The sequence below is a fragment of the Crocuta crocuta genome, unplaced genomic scaffold (genome assembly GCF_008692635.1).
Source record: "Crocuta crocuta isolate KB4526 unplaced genomic scaffold, BGI_CrCroc_1.0 scaffold258, whole genome shotgun sequence".
NCBI lineage: Eukaryota > Metazoa > Chordata > Mammalia > Carnivora > Hyaenidae > Crocuta > Crocuta crocuta.
In genome coordinates, this window is record NW_027532842.1 from 8522915 (window position 1) to 8546953 (window position 24039).

General features: G+C 37.4%; 1 protein-coding gene across 7 annotated transcripts in view; it reads right to left on the reverse strand.

Moving 5' to 3' along the window:
• The window catches only part of IFT88 (intraflagellar transport 88), a 121714-nt gene that overhangs the window by 86077 nt on the left and 11598 nt on the right, over positions 1 to 24039 (reverse strand). For 3 of the 7 annotated variants that reach the window (XM_077745382.1, XM_077745380.1, XM_077745383.1), the window contains 10 exons: positions 17079 to 17135; positions 15911 to 15964; positions 15218 to 15281; positions 14426 to 14495; positions 9016 to 9106; positions 7313 to 7417; positions 6095 to 6197; positions 5159 to 5273; positions 3127 to 3358; positions 1480 to 1550 (listed from right to left, as the gene is read on the reverse strand). In XM_077745382.1, coding sequence (XP_077601508.1) covers positions 1480 to 1550; positions 3127 to 3358; positions 5159 to 5273; positions 6095 to 6197; positions 7313 to 7417; positions 9016 to 9106; positions 14426 to 14495; positions 15218 to 15281; positions 15911 to 15964; positions 17079 to 17135 — 962 coding nt within the window. Of the gene's footprint in view, positions 1 to 1479; positions 1551 to 3126; positions 3359 to 5158; positions 5274 to 6094; positions 6198 to 7312; positions 7418 to 8236; positions 8317 to 9015; positions 9107 to 14425; positions 14496 to 15217; positions 15282 to 15910; positions 15965 to 17078; positions 17136 to 17911; positions 17930 to 23435; positions 23454 to 24039 lie in introns of those variants that run through there. The other 4 variants (XM_077745385.1, XM_077745384.1, XM_077745381.1 and 1 more) reach the window with 4 other exon arrangements.

The following is a 24039-nucleotide window of genomic DNA, read 5'->3' on the forward strand; positions in this document are numbered from 1 at the left end:
TTCACTACCATGTTGTTCCTCAGGTCCTGAGGTCCTTTGCTGATCTGCCCTCTTCTCTCCACCTTTCTTCTTATGTTTGTCTTATACATAATTTCCAAGGTTTTCATTTGTACTTAGTGGGAAGAACAGGGAAAATTATGTCTACTCATCTTCCCAGAAGAAGTCCATTATTTTTAATGTTAAACTAATTTTTTTAAGTTTATTTATTTTGAGAGAGAGAGAGAAAGAGAATATGTGTGACAGTAGGGGAGGGACAGAAAGAGAGGGAGAAAAAGACTTCCATGTAGTGGTACTGTCAGTGCAGAGTCTGATGTGGGGCTCAATCTCACAAACTGTGAGACTATGACCTGAGCCAAAATCAGGAGTCAGACACTTAACCAACTGAGCCACCCAGGCACCGCTAAACTAATTTTTAAAGTTAAAATAATTTCTAAAAATTAAGAGCCTTCTATACCTATAATGAAACATTATTCAGCCTTAAAAAAGAAGGAAATCCTATCACGTGCTACAACATGGAAGGATCTTGTGGACATTATAATAAATATAATAAGCCAGTCACAAAGAAATACTGTAAGTCCATTTATATGAGGAAAATAAAGCAAACTCACAGTGACAGAAAGTAGAATGGTGGGTGTTCAATTCTGGGGGCAGGACCTGGAGAAATGTTGTTCAATGGACAGAGATGTAGTTTACGAAGATACAAAAGAGTTCTGGGATGAAACAGGTGAAGGAGATTAAGAGTACACTTATCATGAAGAGCACTGAAGAATGTACAGGATTGGTGAATCACTATATTGTACACCTGAAACTAATACAATTACACAGGAATTATAAATAAATAAATAAAAATAAATAGAATTAGCATATGACCTGACCCTTACACACATGACTTCTGGACACTGGTTACAGAACGTGGACGCATGTCACACCACCAACCCATGAAGTCTTTCTTATACACCATAATTAAGATGGCAAATGTTATGTGTATTTTACCACAATTAAAAAAGTTAAAGGCTCTCTATTGTGTGATATACTTCTAATATGCCTGTTGCATGTTCAATAAATATTTGAACTTTCAAACCATAGTTGAGTCTAGGTACCATACTGGAGGAAGGAAGAAATAAGTACAATTTTGTCTTTGGGAGTTGAAATTTAATTGGTAAGCTGGACAAAAATACATAAAGATATAATTTTTTAAGTAAGGGTAATATGAACTAAGTTCCAACATTGCACCAAATGCAGAGGAAAGTGAATTATAAGAAAATAGTAAGAGTAACTGAGTAAGGATAACTGGGGTCATCCTGAGGACTGTGATTATTTTGAAGGAGAAAAGAGAATCTAGTAATGTACAGAAACAGTGAAATGATAGCATTACTTAAGAAATATACTGAATATAACAAGTTTCAAGAGAAAAATCAGAATGTGTATTCAACTCTTATTAAAATTAAACCTATGTTACTAAAGTGTGCAAAATATTACCGTTCACGTTCCATTTGCCTTAGATGATCATTTTTTATAGCTTCAATTACTAAGTTAGTATGTGGATCATCCTGGGAAAACAAAATTGGGAAAAAAGTGATTACTTCAGAAGTAAATACCAAGAACTTGGATTTCTAATCAACCGCACCATTACATTAGTGAGTAGAATAAATGAATCTTTCTAAACTCTATTCCCTTATGTAAAGTAGAACTTTTCTTCTTATTCCTGATTACCTATCACCATCTCCTTGATAGTTCAAGGGGATTCTGAGCAGCTGATAAAAGGTCAGGTTGGATAGAACAGGACCAAGTACACAGAAGCTGCGTGATAGTATAAATTCTAAACTCAAATATAAATGCTTTAATGATCATCAAATTACTTAGTAATCCATATTTGTACTCTCTATTAAAAATAGATTTTTTCACAACATATTTTTTCTCAATATGAAAACAATATATATAATCAATGTTTATGTAGAACACACTATGTTCCGGGTACTGTTGTAAGCATTACACACTTGCATTACCTCATTTAATCCTCAAACCCTATAGGGTAGGTTATTATAATTAGTCCTACAAGAAGAGTTAAGTTCTGAGTGGTGGAGCCAAGCACTATGAGGTAACACCCTTACAGTCTATTAACAAAATATATTAATTCAATTTATGAAATTGGCATTAGTCCATCATTTTTGATCTATAAATACAGGCAATTTCATATTGTTTGGCTTAATATAAAATAATAGGCAGCATACCAATAATTTCTATGTCAGAATCTGGAAAATATTTTAAAAACATTAAGAAAAATCATCTCACTCCCTGGAAACTACTGTTTCTATTATGGTGTATTTCCTTTCGGTTTGTGTTCATGTATGGGTGTGTATGTATATCTTTTTTTTTTTCGCTAGGTTTTTCATTTACCATTATATAACATTTCCCCAGGTCTTTAAAAACATGATTTTTGCATTATGCTCTACTCTATGCATAAGGATAAGGAACTACTTCTTTTCATTTTTGATATATTTTGCACACATAGTGTGAGCTTTCTCTGTTCATAAATAACTGAAAAAAATAGTAAAAAGAAAAAAGGATTTAGGAGTTCCTTGGTCCAGATATTAAAGAATGATATATTTTTTGTAATCATATTTTTGTAAGATTTTCTCCTTTTTCAATAAAATTGTAAAGTCAGTTTGTTTGTTTGTTTTTAACATTTATTCATTTTTGAGAGAGAGATAGAGAGTACGTGTGGGGGAGGGGTAGAGAGAGAGGGAGACACAGAATCCAAAGCAGGCTCCAGGCTCTGGGCTGCCAGCACAGAGTCTGATGTGGGTCTTGAACCCATGAGTGGTGAGATCATGACCTGAGCCGAAGTTGGATGCTTAACCAACTGAGTCACCCAGGCGCCCCATGTAAAGTCAGTCTGTTTTAACCATAATCTCTAGCCCTATTTCAACAGAGTGCCATTCTCAGCCTAATTTAAATAACAAATGAAACTGGTAAAAGCACATTGATTAAATTTAATTAATTAAAACACATTAATATAAGGCTAGGAGAAACTTACAAAGTCATCCATCCAACTTTTTCATTCCTGGAAACAGAAAAGCCCGGACAACTAACAGCTAGCTACACAGCAGTTGTCTTCATACTCACACTTGGTGAAATATATTTATCATCTTCATCAACTCCTAAAGGAACAGCAATCAATTTTTGGAATGCCTTCTTCATTTTGTCTCGATCTCCAACAGCAAAGTAACTAAGAATTAGGTTGAAGCCTGCCCTCAGATTTGGTGCCATGCTCATTATGTGCTCAAATGAATTAATAGCATCTGAATATTGACCAGTTTTAATAAATGTAACAGCAATGTTCTGCATGACTTTAATCCTAAAGGGAAAGAAACATGGATGAGTTTAAAAGTCTAATATCTTTAGTACAGTAGTCAATATCCTTTTTTTTCCCCACTTTTGCTTTGTTTTGTTAAAACTTTCCTGAGGTTTAACCTACATATCATAAGTTCACTTGTTTTAAGTATACAATTCAGTGACTGCTGCTATAGATGCACAGCTGTGAATATTTTAAGTCGTCTCCATTACCCTAAAAAGAGAATCTGTGCCCATTAGCTGCCACTCCCCGTTCTCACTTCGTGCCCTAGGCAATCATTAACCTACTTTCTGTCTCTCTGGATTTGCCTTTTCTAGACATTGTATATAAATGGGGTCATATAATATATAGCATTTTATATCTGCCTTCTGTTTCAATGAGCATAATCTTTTGAAGGTTCTTCAAAAGTACTATAACATCTATCAGTACTCCATTCCTTTTATATTTCTAAATAGTATTCCATAATATGGATACACCACATTTTATATATCCACTGCCTACCTGACATTTGATTGTTTCCACTTTTGGTCTGTTAGGAATAATGCTATGAACATTCACATACAATCCTTTGTAACAGCATGTTTTTGTTTCTCTTGGATATATACCTGGCAGTGGAATTACAGGTCCACTGGTAAATTTGTGTTTAACTCTTTAAGAAATTCTATACTTATTTTCCAAACTGGCTGTACCATTTTATATCCCCAGTGCATGAGGTTTCCAATTTCTCTACATCCTCTTCAATACTCATTATTGTCCGTCTTTTGAAGTTATAGCCATTAGAATGGATGTAATCCCATCTTATTTCTAACCACTCCTCAACATAATATCTCTATTTCAACTAAATTCATTTATTCGGATCAGATCATGAATACTGTTATTTCCTTGACTCTTTTCGATTTTCCCTTTGTCTGGGATACTGCCCTTTCTCTCTTTATCACTTAAGTAACCTGTCACAAGTACACCTTTTCCCACTGTTCTTGTTCTTAACAATCAGTCCCTTTTAACTTAGTTACTATAGCACCTCTTGATTATTGATAATTAAGTACTTGACATAAGCTATCCTACAATGCTCAAAGTCTTGGGCTCAAGTCTTTGTAAGACTTTTAACCTGTGTTAAAACTGCCTAAGGGCACTGTATCCTAGAAGTTAGATATTTCCCAACGATAATGATGCATTATTCAAAAACAAATAATCATTAAAGGTGGCATTTACAAATAAATTAACTTTCACAGAGGGACTGTACTAAGCCTAGGGTCAATTATAACCGGTAAATATCTTGGAAACCTATGTTCTTAAGGCGATTACCAGACCATAAGGTAATTTACTCTTTCTGATCTTGAAATACGGTAGGAATAGAATATATCCCAGCTTCCTCCTCCTTTCCCCTCTTCTAAGATTCAAATGCAATCCCTTCCTTTCGTTATTTCATTCACAGTCTTCAGCAAGAATATATGGTGGTCTTAATTTCTAGCCTTTTAGAAATTAAGACATTCTAAAGTTTATTATGTTCTAAAGCACTGCTTTGATTTTGTGTTCAGTGACTTATTTGCTGCTAACGGCCTACTAGGTTACCCCCTATATAGGCCAATTAGCTTAGTTTTGTATCAATTGACTACATGTTACGTCTTTAACCTTTAACTTGTCATTACACAAAAGTGTGCAAGTCATCAGAAGGGGGATAGACCAAAATACTACAGATACAACGCCTCAAAATATTCAACCCGCTGACAATAGATCATTACAGTTATCTTGTTTCTGAAAACAACACTTAAATTTCACCAACTCATCATTACGTAAACTTACCTCATGTCTTTATAGACGCTTGGAATTTGATCTAGGGCCATTCGGTAGAATTTAATGGCTTTGGAATAATTTCTTTGCTTTAAGTAAATATTTCCCATATTCACTTTCAATCTTCCTAATTAAAAAAATAATGAATATATAAAATATTCTATTTTCTTCATTTTTTCTCTATTTTAGATGACCTTAATTCATGTTCTTTGACGTTTTTCTCAAGTTATGAAGCTTCAGACACTACCTAAAATTCTCACTTTAAAATAGTTACACTATTTTCGTATACCTACACACCAATCTTCTGTGAGGAAATGGAACTTAAGACAGATGGAGCCTTGAAAATATGGCTAGAGAACAAGTGATTTACATTGTAAAACCGGAACTGTGTTATTTTGTAAAAAATGGGATTTTAAAATTAAACTCAATAATACCACACACACTTTAATGTACTAAAGAAAATGATATTCTGATAAATTTTAATACTACTACCAAAAAATTACACACATATGCTACTAAACTATAGTCTCTTGGGGATAAATTTATAAGTGAAAGCATGTTTGATGGGACTGCCCTGGCTCATTCTACTTGTGATGACAGAATATATTTTTTGTTTACTATTAGGCAATCTATCTCATACCAACTGTATTTCTTCATTTGTATTTATGTAGCTTTTCATATAAGTAGTATCTTTAAGTAGGACACTTCTTTATAAACACCAATTTGTTTAGAGCATAGATTATATAAGGAAACATAAAGTGGAGAAAGTAAATTAACACTACAAAAAACTATACTTGGGCCACCTGACTGGCTCAGTCAGTGCAGCACGGACTCCTGACCTCGAGGTGGTGAGTGTGAGCCCCATGTTAGGTGCAGAGATTACTTAAACAAACAAACTTTAAAGAAAAAGAACTATTCTTATTGGGAAAACTGACTGTATACACCCACCTGCATTGCTAAACATCTTATTTTTCACTATAACTTGATATGTATTTAGTGCCTCAGCATACATTTCATTAGCTGAATATTGACTGGCCAAGTTGAAAAGAACCTAAGGAAAAAAACAATGCAAAAAGAAAAACAATGACCATTTTAGGCCCCTTTTGCCTATAATCTTTTCAGAGATTAACATCCTGTACCTAACAAAGCTAGATGCCTATATCAATATACTCCCCTAATGAGGAAACAAAGCATACAGAGAAGTATCTTGCATTCCAAATGAATGAGAACATGAAGATAAGCATAGATGTCCTCCCACTGCACCTTAATTTCCTAAGTATTCTTTCTAATTTGGGTGGTATTTGCCAACCAACAGTCTCAGGAAGACCTACAAAGGACAAACATGTGTTGTTAATGTTGCTGGTAATAAAAGGAGCAAGCAAGGCAGCGAGCCAAATTTTCTTCGTAAATAAAAATTAAACATTATGTGGAAATATCTTAAACCTTTGTGCATTTCTTTATATGTAAAACTGTAAAAAGCATTTCTCTATATGCAAAGTTATAATTTAAGTCACCAAGTTATATCAAATCCCACAGGTAAAAAGAAATCATTAGAAATTATTCCCTAATCTAAGGATTTCATGGAATCTAAAAATATTAGCTATCAGGAGCGAACCTCTAAAAATTCCTATTCAAAGTTTCATATGTCCTTTTTTCCATATGTTTGGCAGATGAACATTTTCCCCAGTAAAAGATACCCTTTTAAAACAGTGGTATAAACATCAAGGAAGTCTTTTAAGAATTAAAAAAATCTGGCAAGAATTTTCACTACCCTCACAGAACATTGTACTATTTGTCTAGTTGGAAGTTCTTAAGAATCATAGACCAAAAGTCCACATTAAAATCTCATTAAAGTAACCACACTAAGATACAGAGCATAAATATTAGCAATCAGCCAGAAACAGAGTTATTGGGTGGTGAGTCTGTGGGTACTAAGTTACTAAAAACAACTAATTAAATAAATTTTAAAAAGATCTTTGCACAAAACAAAGACAAGAGTGCCTCATGAACTTTATAAAGATTATTATTCATCTAATTCTGGGCACCTGAGGTCCAATAAGCTTTAAAGCACAGGAAAAAAAAATCCCAAAGAGAAAAGGAAAAAGACTTTTGAAATTGACAAATCCTAGCCAAAATAACTTCACTCAATAGGTATTTCATACTTACTGAGTAAGTTAAATCCAAATTGATATTTTCTGGAGTGGTAACTTGTTCTCGTTGTCTCACCAAGACTCTCTCTTTTCTTCCTGCATCTTTTGCCTTTTCTAAGGCCTGAAACCAAGTTTACACTTCGTCAATCCCTTTAAGCATTCATTATGAGCACTTTATGCATTTGGGAGGTATGTGCACGAAACCTGGATTCCCAGGAGCCCCTGCTGTCCTCTTACAACAAACTCCCCCTTGAAAACCAAAGAACCCAGAGTATTTGCTTAAAGTGGAGCTCGTAGTAATAAAAATGTTGTGTCTTTGCCTCTGCCCCCCAAAGAAGAGGAAGTATGACAGAGAGAAAATGGAGAATGTATTAGCCCCAAGTCAAGTTTCTTTATCACCATACCTCCCACCACCATTTAGATTTGACAATACCTATTTCCTTCTTTTCCCTCCCAATCCTGAATCTTTGGGTATTTTAATTCCTTCTCCTGCAGTAGAATCACTGCTACTCAATATTACAACAGATGCTTAGTTTGGCTTTTATATCCTGCTCAGAATGCCAAGAACCTTTTGTTAATTTCCCCTGGAAACTAAACACAGATTAACTCACCACAGGATTTTATCTTAGAGCTAGATAAAAAAGTACCAGTTCTATGAGCAATAAAAAAAAAACAGCTTCTACACTGAATAATTCTAACGGTATTCATTAATCTAATAACTAAGTCACAGAAATTACATTTATATAGTATGACAAAGTAATGAGAACAAAGCAAATTAAGAGAAAACATTTAATTAAAAGACACACACACACACACAGTTAGAACTCCGAAAAGCAAACTGATTTTGCAGCAGTTTACGAAGGAAAAAATATTTTAGGGTAGTGAGGCTTAAATAAGAAAGCAGCTCTTAGTACTGCATGTGGACCACGGTGGCTGTGACCTTCAGCAGGCGGAGTCTAATCCAATAGTCCATCAGGCTGTCAAATTCAATCAACTGGTCCATCAGAATTTTGTTTCCTACTGAAATGACCAATGTCACAAATTACAAAATTAATCAACTATTTTTGACATCAGAGTTTATGTATGAAGCAGGTGCCTATGTTTTCAAAATAACTGCTTCAGTGCAAACTCTAGGCCAGTCAATAGCAAAACAAACATGTTTATCTGTTCACAAGTATCCCCCACTTTTCAAAAGGCTGCCTAATGCCACTCTGCTCTAACAAAAGACCTACACTGGTCTGTTTCTGCTAACTAAAAGAAGCCTGAAGAGGATTTTTGCTCTTATGAAAAAAGGCGAGCAGTGAAATAGTGTGCAGCGCCTACCCCGCAGCACTACCTTAGAGGCAGTGCCCCCTCCGGCAGCAGAGAGGCCCCACCAAGCTCCTTTCAGGAAGCTACCCTGGGCATCTCAGCACCAAGCCACCAGAGGCCGACCTTGTGAGCATCTGTGCTCCATCTTGATTTACGCTGGGCATCAGTTGGCAAGATGTGTCCTAAGGTATCAGGAAAGCCTAGGAGAGGTTACTTTTTGGGTCTGGGAATGCTAAAAAAATCTTCAATGTATATTAAAGGCAACTGTTCCTTTGATGCCATTTTGACTTAGGAAAGGTTTCGCTCTACATTTGGATAGCTGGGGGAAACTGTACATGTCTTGTATTTGTGCATATATAAAAGTACACACACTTCATCATCCTGAGTCCTAGGAGTTTATGAACTTACCAATTTCAGGTCTCCACAACTGTTGGCAATACAGCTTTCTTCTACCAATTCATTTACTTTCTTCTCTAATTGTCTAATCTTTTCTTCTGGACTATTAAAGAAAAAGCAGGTGTACTTTGATTCAAACACTAATAATATATACTAAAATTTAATTTACTTACAACATTTTCCATTTCGTGGTTTTATGAGAATAGGTCACAAATGAGATAAATGTATAAATGGCGCTGAAGAGCAAATGCACTGTGTTTAGTAATTATGTGATTATTATACAATAACAGTAAAAATAACATATTTTAGTTAATAAAAATAAACACTCAGACAGTAATTAGTAATTTAACACTAAACCAAATGCTTTACCCTAATTATGTCATTCAATCTCGCAATAACAGTTGATATAAGTACTACCATTACTCTCATTTTACTGATAGGGAAACTAAGGTTTAATAAGTATTATGTCAAGGTCACACAGCTAGTTTACAGAGCTAGGATTTAAACCCAAATAAGGTAATTCAAAGACCCATGCGATTACATTATCATCCTTAAAAGAAAGTGGATCCTTTCTTTAGATGCTATGACAAATAAAAAGTATACCTTCAGGTGAGGAAAACTGAAGCCCCCATAAAAGAGACGATGATGGTGATGATGATTACTGACTACTACCAGTTGGGAATTCTAGAGAATATTTCGAACAATGTAAAGAAGTTTCAAACTCCTGATTCCATTGGAGCAAACCCAGTACTCCCAAATCATTTCAAAAATAACGTTAATGTCATTTTGCTACCACTTTCATCCAGCAAAATATCACAATACTCTGAATGCACATCAGTGCCTAAATAAAATTTTACTATGAATATTTCAGAATACACAGCAGTTCACTTACTTCTCTACAAATGGACTTTAAAAAAATACAGGAATAAATTTAATAGTATAGTTTTGTCTATAGAATCATATTCTTTGGTAGAATCTGACTATAAATTTAGTCGTTTAAGGGGCGCCTGGGTGGCTCAGTTGGTTAAGTGTCTGACCCTGGCTCAGGTTGTGATCTCAGAGTTCGTGAGTTTGAGGAATGTGTCAGGCTCTGTGTGACAGCTCAGAGCCTTGTGGCCTGCTTCAGATTCTGTGTGTGTCTCTCTCTCTCACTTTGCCCCTCCCCTCTGTCTCTCTCTCAGGAATAAATAAACATTAAAAAGATTAAAAATAAAAATAAACTTAGGGAGGATAAAAACTTTATTCATTTACTAAAACTCTACAAAATTCTGAGCAATGAGCTTAAGATGTGGTTTTATAAAGGTTACAACAAAGTACAGAATTCTATTATGTATTCTGAAACACCCTTGATAAATGTCTAATAAATGTTGCTTGTAGACTATTAATATTAAACCAAACATATGAATATAAAAATTTAAAGTTAAAAATTTGTAAGAGAAGTTTACAAAGACACTAAAAGTAACGACTCTGTCCTATCACAGGCCAGGAAAACGAGCTCTGTACGCACACTGCTGGACACCTACTCACGCGGGGACCCGCCAGCAGCCTCGTCATTGCATTCGGGCTCTCAGCTAGTCCCTGGGGGTCTCGTTCTCCTACCCAGCGTTGGGTTCAGTCCTGCACGTGTGATGCACTTCTGACCAGTGAGAAATGAGGACAGGTTTACTTGGGGCAGGGGGCTTCTGGGAAGGTTTACTTTCCTTTTGAAAAGGGATCCAAGACTGGGGACTTCCTGACTCCAAGCACTCTTAACTATGTGGAGACTGAACTCTCGGGCCCTTGAGGCCTGACAGTGTGGGCGGGCTCTTGAACAAGGCCAAGGGAATCGCCCACGAGCTGAACCAGGCAGAATGCTACTGAGCAGTAAGATCAATCATCTCTTTAAGTGCCCTTCCTCCAGATTTCCTGTCATACAACAAATGTTATTGTATGTGTGTTTTTCTGATATGGATTCTGTTGGTGGCAACTGAAAGGATCCTAAATGACGTGCTATTTAAATAAACTAACACACTGTTATTAGTCGTTATTAACTAGGATACAAAGCGAACATATTTTCTATACAGGTTCCTTGTTAGTGAAAAAGAAATTGTTAATTTATACAACAGCCCAAATATTGACTTTCAAAACTACAATTTAAAACCACAGAAGCAAAATAGTGTAGTGTTTCATCGCATGAGCTCTGGAAGCAGCCTACTTTCAAATCTCAGTCCTACCGTTTATTAGTGTCACCACGTAAAGATCTCTGTGTTTACTTTCTCACTCATTGAACTAATGATAAAAACAGCTCAGTCTTCATTTACATATAGCACTTACATGGCACCTAACACATAGTGAATACTCAGTAAACACCGGCTTATGTTCCTATTTGTAAAAGGGATTTGTCAATGGTACTTTGATACCAGTAAACGCATACACCTGAATTTATACCACAGCCTCTGGCTACTCACACTAGCACAGAACAAAATCCTGAAAAAATTAAATTTCTCAATATTGGTATGACTAGCTTCTTGTACGTTCCCTTAATTGTTTTCTCTGAAATATTTTTTCAAATTAAACATATATCCCATTATATTTTCAATTCCATTTGGCCTTCAAGGGAATCAATTTTGGTTCCCATAAAAATTAAACGTATCTTCCAGTCAAGTAATGTTATAATAAAACTGCATAGAACACACATGGCTATTTTCTTAGACTTGATTCTTGCGCTAGTTTCAAGAACCAGGGATGATGTTTTGACTACTATTCCACTGACATGAACTCTTTTTTGTTTTTGAGGATTCATAATTATTTTTAAAAAGTATTTATTTTAATCACCTGGTACTTATCACCCACAAGCACACTCCTTAATCCCCATCACCTATTTCTCCCATCCCTGCACCCTTCTCCCCTCTAGGAACCATCAATTTGTTCTCTATAGGTAAAAGTCTGTTTCTTGATTTGTCTCTTTCTTTTTTTCCTTTGCTCATTTGTTTTCTGTCTTCCACATGTGAGTGAAATCATATGGTATTTGTCTTTCTCTGACTTATTTTGTTTAGTATTATACTCTCTAGCTTCACCAATGTCTTAGCAAATGGCAAGACTTCATTCTTTTTATGGCTGAATAATATTCCATCATACATATACACATATGTACGTATATACATATATAGTTACTTTAATATTATCTATCTATATCTTTTACTCATCAATCTATGGACACTTGGATTGCTTCCATAAAAATATGGAATATTTTTATTCCATAAAAATATATGGAATAATAAATAATGCTACTATAGAAATTTATTTTTGTGTATGGTGTAAGAAAGTGGTCCTGTCTCATTCTTTTGTATGTGGCTGTACAGTTTTGCTGAAGAGACTATTTTCTTCCCCACTGGATAGTCTTTCCTGCTTTGTTGAAGATGAATTGACCATATAATGTGGTTTGTTTCTGGATATTCTGTTCTGTTCCACTGAACTATGGTGTATATTTTTGTGCCAGTACCATACTGCTTTGATTACTACAGCTCTATAATATAACCAGAACTGTGAGGTCTCCAGCTCTGTTTTTCTTTCTCAAGACTGCTTTGGCTATTCAGAGTCTTTTCTGGTTCCATACAAATTTTAGGACTGTTTGTTCTAGTTCTGTGAAAAATGCTGTTGGTATTTTGATAGGGATTGCATTAAATGTGTAGATTACATTGGATCATATAGACATTTTAACAATATTTGTTCTTCTAATCCATGAGCATGGGATGTCTTTCCATTTCTTTCTGTCATCTTCAGTTTCTTTCATGAGTGTTTTATAGTTTTCAGAGGACCAGTCTTTGATCTCTTTACTTAGGTTTACTCGTAGGTATCTTATTTGGTGCAATTATAAGTGGGATTGTTTTCTTAATTTCTCTTTCTGCTGCTTCATTATGGGTGTATAGAAATGCAATAGATTTCTACACATTGATTTTCCATCCTGCAACTTTACTGAATTCATGTGGTGAAATGAGACCTGTCACCACAGCCACTGGAATGGACTCCGTGGCTGGAAGGTGTAGTTTGGGCAGGGACTCGGGCTGGTCTTCTCGGGGAGGGGTCCCACCGCACTGGGACTGAGGCGGGCCTGACTGGGAAGGGCAGCCACTGGAGCACGTGGGTGCGTGGCTTGCTGGGAGCAAGTGAGGAGCGAGTGCCAGCGCGGCACCTGTTCCTGCAGGTCGCTCTGCGTTCATGCTGAGGGGCACGGAAGGGTCTCTCCATGAACTCTGCCTCTCAGGGCAGCTTCAAGACAGAGAATGACCTCCCTGTTGTGCGCCCTCTGTGCTCTTCACATGGCATTTTCCATGCTGTCTGTCTGCGGGCTATTTGCCCCGCCGTTTCCTTTTTCTTTTTTTTAATTTTAAAGAGAGAGAGAGAGAGAGAAGACCGAGTAGGGGAGAGGGGCAGAAGGAGAGAGAAAAAAAGAGGGAGAGAGAGGGAGCGAGAGTGAGGGGGGAGGGGAGAGAGACAGAGAGAGAGAGACAGAGAGAGAGGGAATCTCAAGCAGGCTCTAGGCTCAGCACAGGCACCTGACGAAGGGCTTGGTCCCACAACCCTGGGATCGTGACCTGAGCCAAAATCAAGAGTGCGATACGCACCTGACTGAGGCCCCCAGGCGCCCCTGTCCTGCCTTTTCTTCGGGAGCAACCCCAATATCCTCTGGGCTCTCCCAGGGCCAAACAGCCTGAGCTTTAAAACTCCAGGCTTTATGCCTCAGTGGTTGCAAGAACTCACCAAATTCAGGCCTTCTCAATTTCCAAACCAACTGTGTGGGAATTCATTCTCTCTGTGTGCTGGTCTGTCTCTCACCCTTCTCTGCAACCACGACCCCCTCCCACCACAGCAGCCATGGTCCTTTTCTCAGCTCAGCCGCATTTCCGTATTTCCTACCTTCTTCAGGGTGGCCTCTTCTCTGCCTTTAGTTGTGGTGTTTGTTTTGGCAGCCTTCAGGTCAATTTCTGGGGCATTTAGGATGATTTGATAGTTATTTATTTGTACTTGTGGCGTGAGGTGAGTCTAGGGTCCCCCCCACTCTGCCACCATCCACCTCTCCCTTCTTTGTTTCTTAAATTCCGCATATGAGTGAAATCATATGATATTTATCTTTCTCTGATAGACTTCTTTCACTTAACAATACGCTCTCTAACTCCATCCATGTCATTGGAAATGACGAGATTTCATTCTTTCTATGCCTGAGTAATAATCCATTGTATATGTATACATCTTCTTTATCCATTTATTGATCAGTAGACACTTGGGCTGCTTCCATATCTTGGCTATTAAAAACAACACTGCTATAAACATAGGGGTGCTTCTGATAAGCACTTTTAAAATAACTGAGAATTATGTATTTGGAAAATAAAAATTAAAAATATGCAACAACAACAATAAAACAACAGCATAAGGATTTACGTACCTATCTTCATTTTTGGCTTCCAAAGGAGGAGCAGGGCCCCTTGACTGACCAAGGGGGTCAAATGCAGAGCCTGAGACACAATTCAAGAGTTCATATTGAACTTGTGACACAGCACAATTGAAGAAAACATAAAACCTTGCACAAGTTATTTAATTTACCTACTTATTAAATGGTTTATCTATTTATTAAATGGCCAGGACATTTATTATGGCTATATAAATATTTTATATATCAAGAAATTGGTAAGATTTCTTCTATACATAAAACTACGTAAATAAAATGTGAAAACGGAAATGAGTGAACTCTGTCAGTGCTCACTTCTCCCCCACAGTAATCTAGCCTATTGTGAACTCTGAATTCAGTCGTGTGTAATGACCTGCTAGTGGGTTTTTAGTTTTGTTGGTATAACATACATTAATTTTTGTCATAATTTCATTTTTAAATTATGAGTTAACTTACATCTTTAAACACTTGTCACCTACAATTTTTAAACTGAGCTCTAACTTAAACAAAATAACCTGTGCATTTTTCAGTTTTTAAAAACACTGCACATATTTGTAATGTACAGTTCAGTACATTTTGACAAATCACACACCAGTATAACCACTATGCCAATGAAGATGCAGAACATTTTCATTACCCCTTTCCTTTCTTAATGGTGCCTAAAATAATGACATACCTTATAACCAATGGGATGTTAGGTTTAATGAAAATGGTAATAACATTTACACACAGAAAATAACAAAGTGAAAACATGTGAAAAAAATCACCAGAAGAGAACATATAACAAACCTCTTAAAGCTGCTTTGGTAAAACCAGCTGCTCTCACTGCTGTCATTGGTCTAGTAACTCCATCCTTGAGAGAAAAACAATCATTTAAAAAGTATTCTTAAATAAGATTTACCTCTTATTTTTAGTTCTGCACACAACACATACATTAATGTAGTCCTAATTTTTCACACAGTTTTAGTTGCTACCTGCTTATTCCTTACCTCTGCCTCCTCATAGGTCAGTCCTGTCTCCACCTTCCCCGTCCCCTATAAAACTTCAATCCCTTGCTTTAACTGGCCTTACTCCTAGTTTGAAAAGACAAATTCATGGATTTTTATGTAGGATCTTATATAAGTTATATAGGTCATTAACTGGCTACTCCTCCACTTTTATTGGTCTCCCATATGCCTATGAGGGAGATTTTAGGAATTGTTGTAAGTGACAGCACAGGAAAAATGGGACCCAGAGTTACCACACAAGCAAACTCTCCTTCCTCTGTCCACTCCCCACTGCGATTTCATTTGAGACCTATGTAAGTCCAAAGAGATCTTACCTCCAAAGATTTTGAATAGGCCAAACTTTAGCCCAAAATCAGGGTCATTATGGAAGAAATGCTTCCTTTAACATTTTTAAATAACATAGTAAAAAAAAGTTGGTAATAATATTCTAAGTGACAAGAGAGGCCCAAAATGAACAACCACATGACAGAGATACCTGAATAGCCCCTGTCACTGGTCTTCCCATCGATGATGCCAGGGATGTCTTGGACTAGTAAACAGAAAACTAAATTAAAATGGTTCCCAAAAAAATCTATATTTAATTTTATAAAAACCAAGTTATAAAAATTTTCTTCATAACTTTTTTTCTTCATTCTATTGGCAAGTAAACCTAATTTTTCCATTTATCACCTGAGGATGTAAGATTAAACAATAAAACTCTAAAACAAGCTTCAGTGAAGCACAACCCTCAGCTGGGAACACAACTACCCTCCATTGGTCTGCACGCCATGTGGTGGCTTCCGCGCTACAAACTCAGAGCTTGGAATGGGGACTTTCTGACCTCCAAAGCCTAAATTGTCTGGCTCTTCACAGAAAATATGTGCAGTTTCCTGTCTAAAACATCACCGAAAAATCAAATCTATGAGTAAAACATGCTTAGGCTGATTAACAAAAGCATGTTTCATTTGACACGCAGTTACATCATGTATATGACAATTCTCCTCATTCATCTAAAGGAATAGTATAAAGTCAAGTTTCCTGGACCTCTAGGTACTAAGGCCATTTTTCTGACCTTTAAGAAACATTATAATATGGACTAGGAAATGCTATTCCACCTCATTCTTCCATTTTTCTCCCATTCCCCTTTTATTTCACGTATGCTAACTTCCAAATTTTGGCAAGACCTAAAATTTTTCCTTTATGGATTTTTATATAGCATCTTTCCTCTGAAGATCTCAAATAAAAGCAAGACCCAAATATATGTCTCTGAAGGTTTTCTCAAATTTTCTTTTTTCCTGTATTAATTGATAGGTTTTAAAAAATTATAAACATCATTATTTATATATTTAACTCCACATAAAATATGAATGGAACACACAAGACTTGGTAATATTACACAGAAAATGAGAGGAAGTCAATCAATAAACATAAGGTTTACAAATAGAAAATGATAATAAAATATTTTCTGATAAACTTCTAATCAAGATGACTAGAATGGCAAAAGCTATTAGTTGAATTAGATTTTCATAATGTTTGTAACTATCCAAAATGGAAAATATACCTGGGTCATAGACTGAAAGATAGCCAAAATTCTTTAGAACAGCCTAAAGTTAACTTATGGATGAGAAAAAGCACCTTAATATTTTTAGCTTAAGGAAACCTACCCCATATCCAGTAGCTACAGGTCTAGTAACTGCTGTGCTTGGTATTTTAGCAGTTATCTTGGGGAGGAAAAAAGACATAATTAATGGAATTCAGATTAAACTACACAATTGAAAACTAAAAAGGCAATGGGAAATACAGACTCATCAATAGAGAAGTGTTATATTTAGGACAACTTTCCTTCAATTTTCCTAAATATTAAGGGGCCCAGGTATTTTAAAGTATTGAGAAGAAGACATATTCTAGAATTCATTTTAAAGGAGAAAGGGGGTTTTAGAATGACCTGAGGTACCAACGAGAAACCTGGTTAGTATTCATGGTTGTCTCTAGCATTCATCATGCATACTTATTACTGCCGGCCACTAGGCCTAACAAAATACACACAGATTCTCTGCTTTCCTACTACCAGCTGTTTTTATGTGTATCTTTATGAACCTAAATTTTCTTATCTTTGAAATCAGGATACCCTGATCACAAAACTATAGCTGGAATCCAATAGGACCATGTAGGTTGAAATGTTCTATGCATGTTAATTGGGAAGCATATCTGTTTGAAGTATTTGATTAAAACATCGTTAGTAGAATAGCTCTACTTCTGGCTATGATGGACTGCTCTTTTGAACAACTTTCCCAATAAGAACAACTGAAAAAGCGGGGGACAAAAACAGTTTTAGGAAAACTCAATTTGAATACGGTAGAAAACCAAGAAGTCAGTGAAAAATTTTAAGGTCCCAAGATAAGGAAAGGGGAAGGTTTGAGAGGTACTTCTGCATTTGAGCCTGCTCTTCTCCAAGAGGCATGGCTGGGCAGCTGCACACAGCTCTCTACAGACTTACAGGTTGAAGGGATAAAACACAGAGCGCCGGTAATCCTCCAGCTTTAGATTGTGACCTCAAAGGCTATACTCCACAACTGAAAAGTAAATGAGAAGTATACTAGCCCTCATAAACACTGAAGTCCAATTAAGAATCATCTCAAACTTAATTGGATTAGGGTGAGCCAGGACTCCTAGTGTCTCTAGGGCCATAAGCAAAAGTAAATTCTCTAGTGAAAGGTAAGATCACCTAGAGCTGTGCTATCCAATAGAACTTTTCTGCAGTAATGAAAATGTTCTATATCTGCCCTGTGTGATAAGACAGCTATTAGCCACATGTGGCTGTTGAGCATTTGAAATGTGTTTGGTGTAATAAGGATCTGAATCTTTATATTTTATTTTAAATAATTTAAATGTAAATAGCCACATGTAGCTAGTAGTCATCATACTGGACAGCTCAGACATATAGCCTCGAATTATCTGAAATTTTTCATTTACACTGCCTGACACTCTATCAAAAACAACCAGACAGGGGAGCCTGGCTGGCTGAGCCAGGAGACTAAGGGGTGTGAGTTTGAGTCCTGTGTTAGATATAGAGTTTACTTAAAAATAAATCTTAAAAACAACAATAGAAAACAACCAGACTTACAGGAGGCAAGACTACCTAACCAAAAGTCAAGAGAACAAAAGAACAGAAACTCAGAAATGGATACATATAATGGAAATGTCAGATACACACTTTAACATAACTATGCTCCTTAATATGATCAACGAATTAAAAGACAAGACACAATTTCACCAGAGAATTGGAAACTATAAAATTACAGAACTGAAAAATTGCTGAAAATGTAAAATCCTGGCATTGTCTAGGAAGTAGTAAAATACTAAGTGATACTAGACTTTAATAATTTAAAGATAAGTAGGGGCGCCTGGGTGGCTTAGTCGGTTAAGCGTCCGACTTTCGCTTAGGTCATGATCTCGCGGTTCGTGGATTCGAGCCCCGCGTCGGGCTCTGTGCTGACTGCCAGCTCAGAGCCTGGAGCCTGCTTCAGTCTGTGACTCCCTCTCTCTCTGACCCTCCCCTGCTCATGCTGTCTCTCTCTCTCTCTCTCCTAGAAATAAATAAAACATTAAAAAATTAAAAAATAAATAAAGATAAGTAATGTAATTTTTAGGAAAACACTAAAAGAATGGTTAAAGAATGTAAATTCCCAAGATAACATTGGAGGGAAATGGAATAAGTAAGAAATGAGAGAAAATGATACATAAAAGAGGCAGGAAAAAACCCAAAAGCAAATAGTAACACAATAAATTAAAACCAAATCAGTAATTTCATTAAATCTAAATGGACTAAATACTTCACTAAAAGACTAAGATTCTCAGACTGCATCTCAAAAACAGAACTCAGTTACATTCTGCTAATGAGAAATACGTCTTAAATATATGGATGGAAAAGTTGGAAGCAAAGAGACAGGAAAGACATATCATGCAAATGCTAGACAAAAAAGAGCCTGAGTAGCCATATCAACATATTAATATCTGACAAAATAGACAAACAGCATTACTAGAGATAGGACATTTCAAAAACAATAAAAGGCTCAATTTACACTGAAAATATAATAATTCTAAATATTTTTCTCCAAATAAATAAAGCAAAACCCTAAAAAAAGAAATAAATCTACATAGTGTAAATTTTGACATCTTTGTAATAGAACTAGTAGCCTCCTCAACCCAAAAAGTCAGTAAAAATACAGACCTCTTAAGCAAAATCATGAACAAACTTGATCTGACAAATCTTAGAAAACACTGAAAAGAAAGGATATGGGTCTCAGCAATTTTTTCCATAAGAACAAACTGAAAAGGAAAGAGACCATTATTTTTTTAACTACTTACTAATGACTAAATCCATATTCTTATTTTTTTATTTTTAGCATAAGAATGATCTCTTCAGATAGAGTGGATAAAATACTGTCTCTTGCTTTATTTGCCTTACTCCCTTATCTGCAATGCCTTTCTTCCCATATCATAAGGTCAGTCTTAATTGTACATACCCTTCAATATTCAACTGTAAATTTAAATTCTAAGCATCTTTGTCTGATTATCCCAACTAGTGACAATCTCTTTGTGGTCCCATACAACTTGCACTTTTTTTTTTTTTTTTACAATACTTATTACATTATGCTTTGAACATATGTACCCATTTTATTTCGCTTCCTAAGATTATAAAGTCCTTTGGAACTAGCTAGAATTTTATCCCATGAGTAAGCTAGTATCTTTCACATAGAAGTTATGTAATTTCTCCCTGTTTAACATAATAAGTAGAGTGTGATGGAAATACCATTCATTAGGAGGTCAAGAGGCTTAAGCTCTACCGCAGTTATGGACAGCTGTGAGACTCTGGCCTCTCTAGGCTTCAGTTTTCTTGCCTATAAGGATCTCTAAAGTCACTTCTAAACATCACTGAAAGGCCAGCATGGTAAAATTATCACCTGAAATCAGTAAACTGAAGAAAATGTTTGCTCATTTACTAAGTCATGGAATGGAGACTTATAAAGCAGCTACGGTAGGCAAAGAGAACACTGTATAAAACAGTCAGCTTCTTCAAAAAGCTTATAGTCTAGTCATTAGCTTGCTGAAAGAACTCACCATATGAGTTTTCTTTCTGTGATGAAAGTAACCTTAAGATTAAAACACTGATTGTGAAATGCGTAGTCAAGAATTAATTTTATCCAAAGAGAGGTCTGGCTTTGCTCTTGGGTGCTAGGGGTGACCTCTAAGCCCCTGGAATGTCCTGCCTGATGTGTATGTCTTTGCCTAGGGGCTTTGGCGACCAGAAAACTGAACAATGTGATTTATGATAGGCGCTTTGGGACAACATAACATCAGTTTTAACTTCCAGATGTATTAGTCGAAACTTCCAGAAGGGGCTGGAGACTAAACATCAGCCATGCAAACAATATGTGATAGAGTCCCAGGAAAAACCTTGAATACCCAAGTTGTGAGTGGTCTTCCCTAGTCGGCAATATTCCTTCCGTAGATACTGTCATCATATATAGTGGCCAAGAGGAGTTAATGTCATGAAGGATTTCTTAGGAAAAGGATGACCAGATGTTCTATTATTAGACTCCCCAAATTCTTTCCTATATGTCTCTTTCCTTTGCAGATTTGAACTGTATCCTTCCCCTGTAGTAAATCACGAGTATAACAGCCTTCAATGAGTTCTGTGAGCCCTTTCAAAGAATAATTGGGGGCGCCTGGGTGGCTCAGTCGGTTAAGCATCTGACTTCGGCTCAGGTCATGATCTCGCGGTTTGTGAGTTCGAGCCCTGCGTCGGGCTCTGTGCTGACAGCTCAGAGCCTGGAGCCTGTTCCCAATTCTGTGTCTCCCTCTCTCTCTGACCCACCCCTGCTCACACTGTCCCTCTCTCTCTCAGAAATGAATAAAACATTAAAAAAAAAGAATTGAATCTGAAGGTGGTTTTCGGAATCCCCTAAACTTGGAGTTGGTATCAGAAGTAAGAATAGTCTGGGGATGCCTGGGTGGCTCAGTCAGATGAGCATCCAACTCCTGATTTCATCTCAGGTCATGATCTCACAATTCATGAGATCAAGCCCTGCTCGGGCTCTGTGCTGACAGTGGGGCGCCTGCTTGGGATTCTCTCTCTTCCTGTCTCTCTGCCCCTTCCTCGCCTGCACATGCTCTCTCTCTCAAAATAAATAAATAAACTTAAAAAAAAGAAGACATGAGAATAGTCTTATAGAGTACACAGCTCTCTGTGTTCTCTAACTGTAGAGTTGGTTAAACTCATTGCAGGGAACTACACTAAATTCACTTACATAAATGTGATGGGAAAGCTACTCACAAGATAATTTCCACTGTAAGCTGTTTAGTCCTAATCACTTATTTTTGCTAAATAATACACACGGCAGGGAGGAAAGAGAGAAAGTAATAAAGTGAAAGAAGATAAAAGCAAAAAGACACTTGATCTAAAGCAGAGGAGTTGCTATATACCAGAGTTTCTCAACTTTGGCATCACTGACCTTTCCCCACATAATTTTTATGGGGAGGGGATACCCTATGAATTGTATGATGTTTAGCAGCATCTCTGCCTGCTAGATGCCAGTGGCACTCCCCCAAGTTGTGACAACCAAAAATATCTCCAAGCCAAATGTACGTTGGGACAGTTGTTGGGGAGGATTGAGATCCACTGCTATACAGTAGTGAGCAAGTGGGGAAAAATAGTTCAAAAAAAGAATACTAGACATAGAACATTAGGGATAGAACTTTCTGTTCTTTGCTATTTTACTTAGTGCCAACCTTGTTTATTTTCAACTACAAAAAAAAGCTTGACAGATTCCATGCATTGCAGAAGGCAGATGCCTATGCTTTGCATGACACACACAGAAATTTTAATAATACTATTGAAAAAAAACACTCTAGCAATTTATGCATTGGTAAAACGTTAATTAACAGAAGGGCAGACAAAGAGACCAAGGAGATAGAATAAAAAGTGCAGGAAAAAAACCTTCCCGTTTATGGTCAAGTGAGTTTCCACAAAGGTACAAAGACCACATAATGGGGAAAGGTCAGCGTCTCCAACAAATGGTGCTGGGAAAGCTGGATTTCTACTTGCAGAAGAATGAAATTAGAGCCTAATCTTACACCGACACACAAAAAATTAACTCAAAAAGGATTAAAGGTCTAAGCATAAAACCTAAAGTTATAAAGCTTCTAGAAAGCATAGCTGAAAAGTTTCATGACAGAGCAAAGATTTATTGGAATTGATGCCCAAAGCACAGGCAACAAAAGTGAAGATATAAAAATGGAGCTACATCAAAGTTAAAAACTTTTGTGCATCAAAGGACATAATCAACAGAGAGAAAAGGCAAACTACAAAATGGGAGACAATAATATATCTGATAAGGAGTAAATATCCAGAATATAGAAACACCTGCAACTCAACAACAAAAAATCAGATAACCCAGTTAAACAATGGGCAAAGGACTTGAACAGACATTTCCTCAAAGAGGATATGCAAATGGCCAACAAGCCTACCAAAAGATACTCAACATCACTAATCATGGGAGAAATGCAAGTCAAACTGAAAATCACTACACGCCCATTAAAACTGCTACTGGCAAAGCGGTAGTGAGGATGTGGAGAAGCTGGAACCCTGATACAGTTAGCAGGACTGTAAATGGTGGAACTGTCATGCAAGCAGTATGGAGGCTCCTCGAAAAATTCACAACAGAAATGCCGCGGGATGCAGCACTCCCACCTCTGGGTATACATCCACAGAACTGAAAAAGGGTCTCAAAGAGACATGTGCATACCTATGTTCACAGCGGCACTGCTGGGAAGAGCCAAGAGGGAGGGGCACCCCACGGTTCGTGGAAACAGTATGATCTACATACGTAAGGTTATCAGCCAGCCTTAAAAAGGAGGGAAACCCCGTGACACGCTACGGCACAGATGAACCCTGAAGACATTATGCTGGGTGAACTAGGCCAGTAACAAAAAAGACAAAGACTGCACAATCCACTTACATGAAGCACCTAAGGTAGGAAGTTCATAAAGGCAGAAGGTAGAAAGGCAGTTCGGTTTCACGGGTCCGGAGTTTCCGTTGGGAAGATAAACGCTGCGGGAGCTGTGCTGCAGGAGGAGCGTACTGAGCCCTGCGTTTGAAACTGGGCCGGGTGGGGAGGGACTGGGGAGGACGGTGGAGGAGAGCGAGGGCGCGAGGCTCACCTTGTCCCAAAACACAACTAGATCACTGTCAAATCACCGTAAAGACTCCAGAAATTGACCTGAAAACCAGCAGAAGAAGCTCCACAACTACAGGCAGAGAAGAGGCCACATGAAAGAAGGTACAAGTGCGGAGACGTAGTTTGGGAGAGAAACGGATGGAGGATGGAGAGGGAGATGGATCCTGGCCCGACAGTGGCCGCTGCGGCGCCAGGGCTTCACGCCCGGGGGGTGAGAGTCAGCGGGCGCAGGGCAGAGCCGGGGTGTGAGAGTCGGCGGGCGCAGGGCAGAGCCCGGGGGGTGAGAGTCGGCGGGCGCAGGGCAGAGCCGGGGGGTGAGAGTCGGCGGGCGCAGGGCAGAGCCGGGGGGTGAGAGTCGGCGGGCACCGGCAGAGCCCGGGGGGTG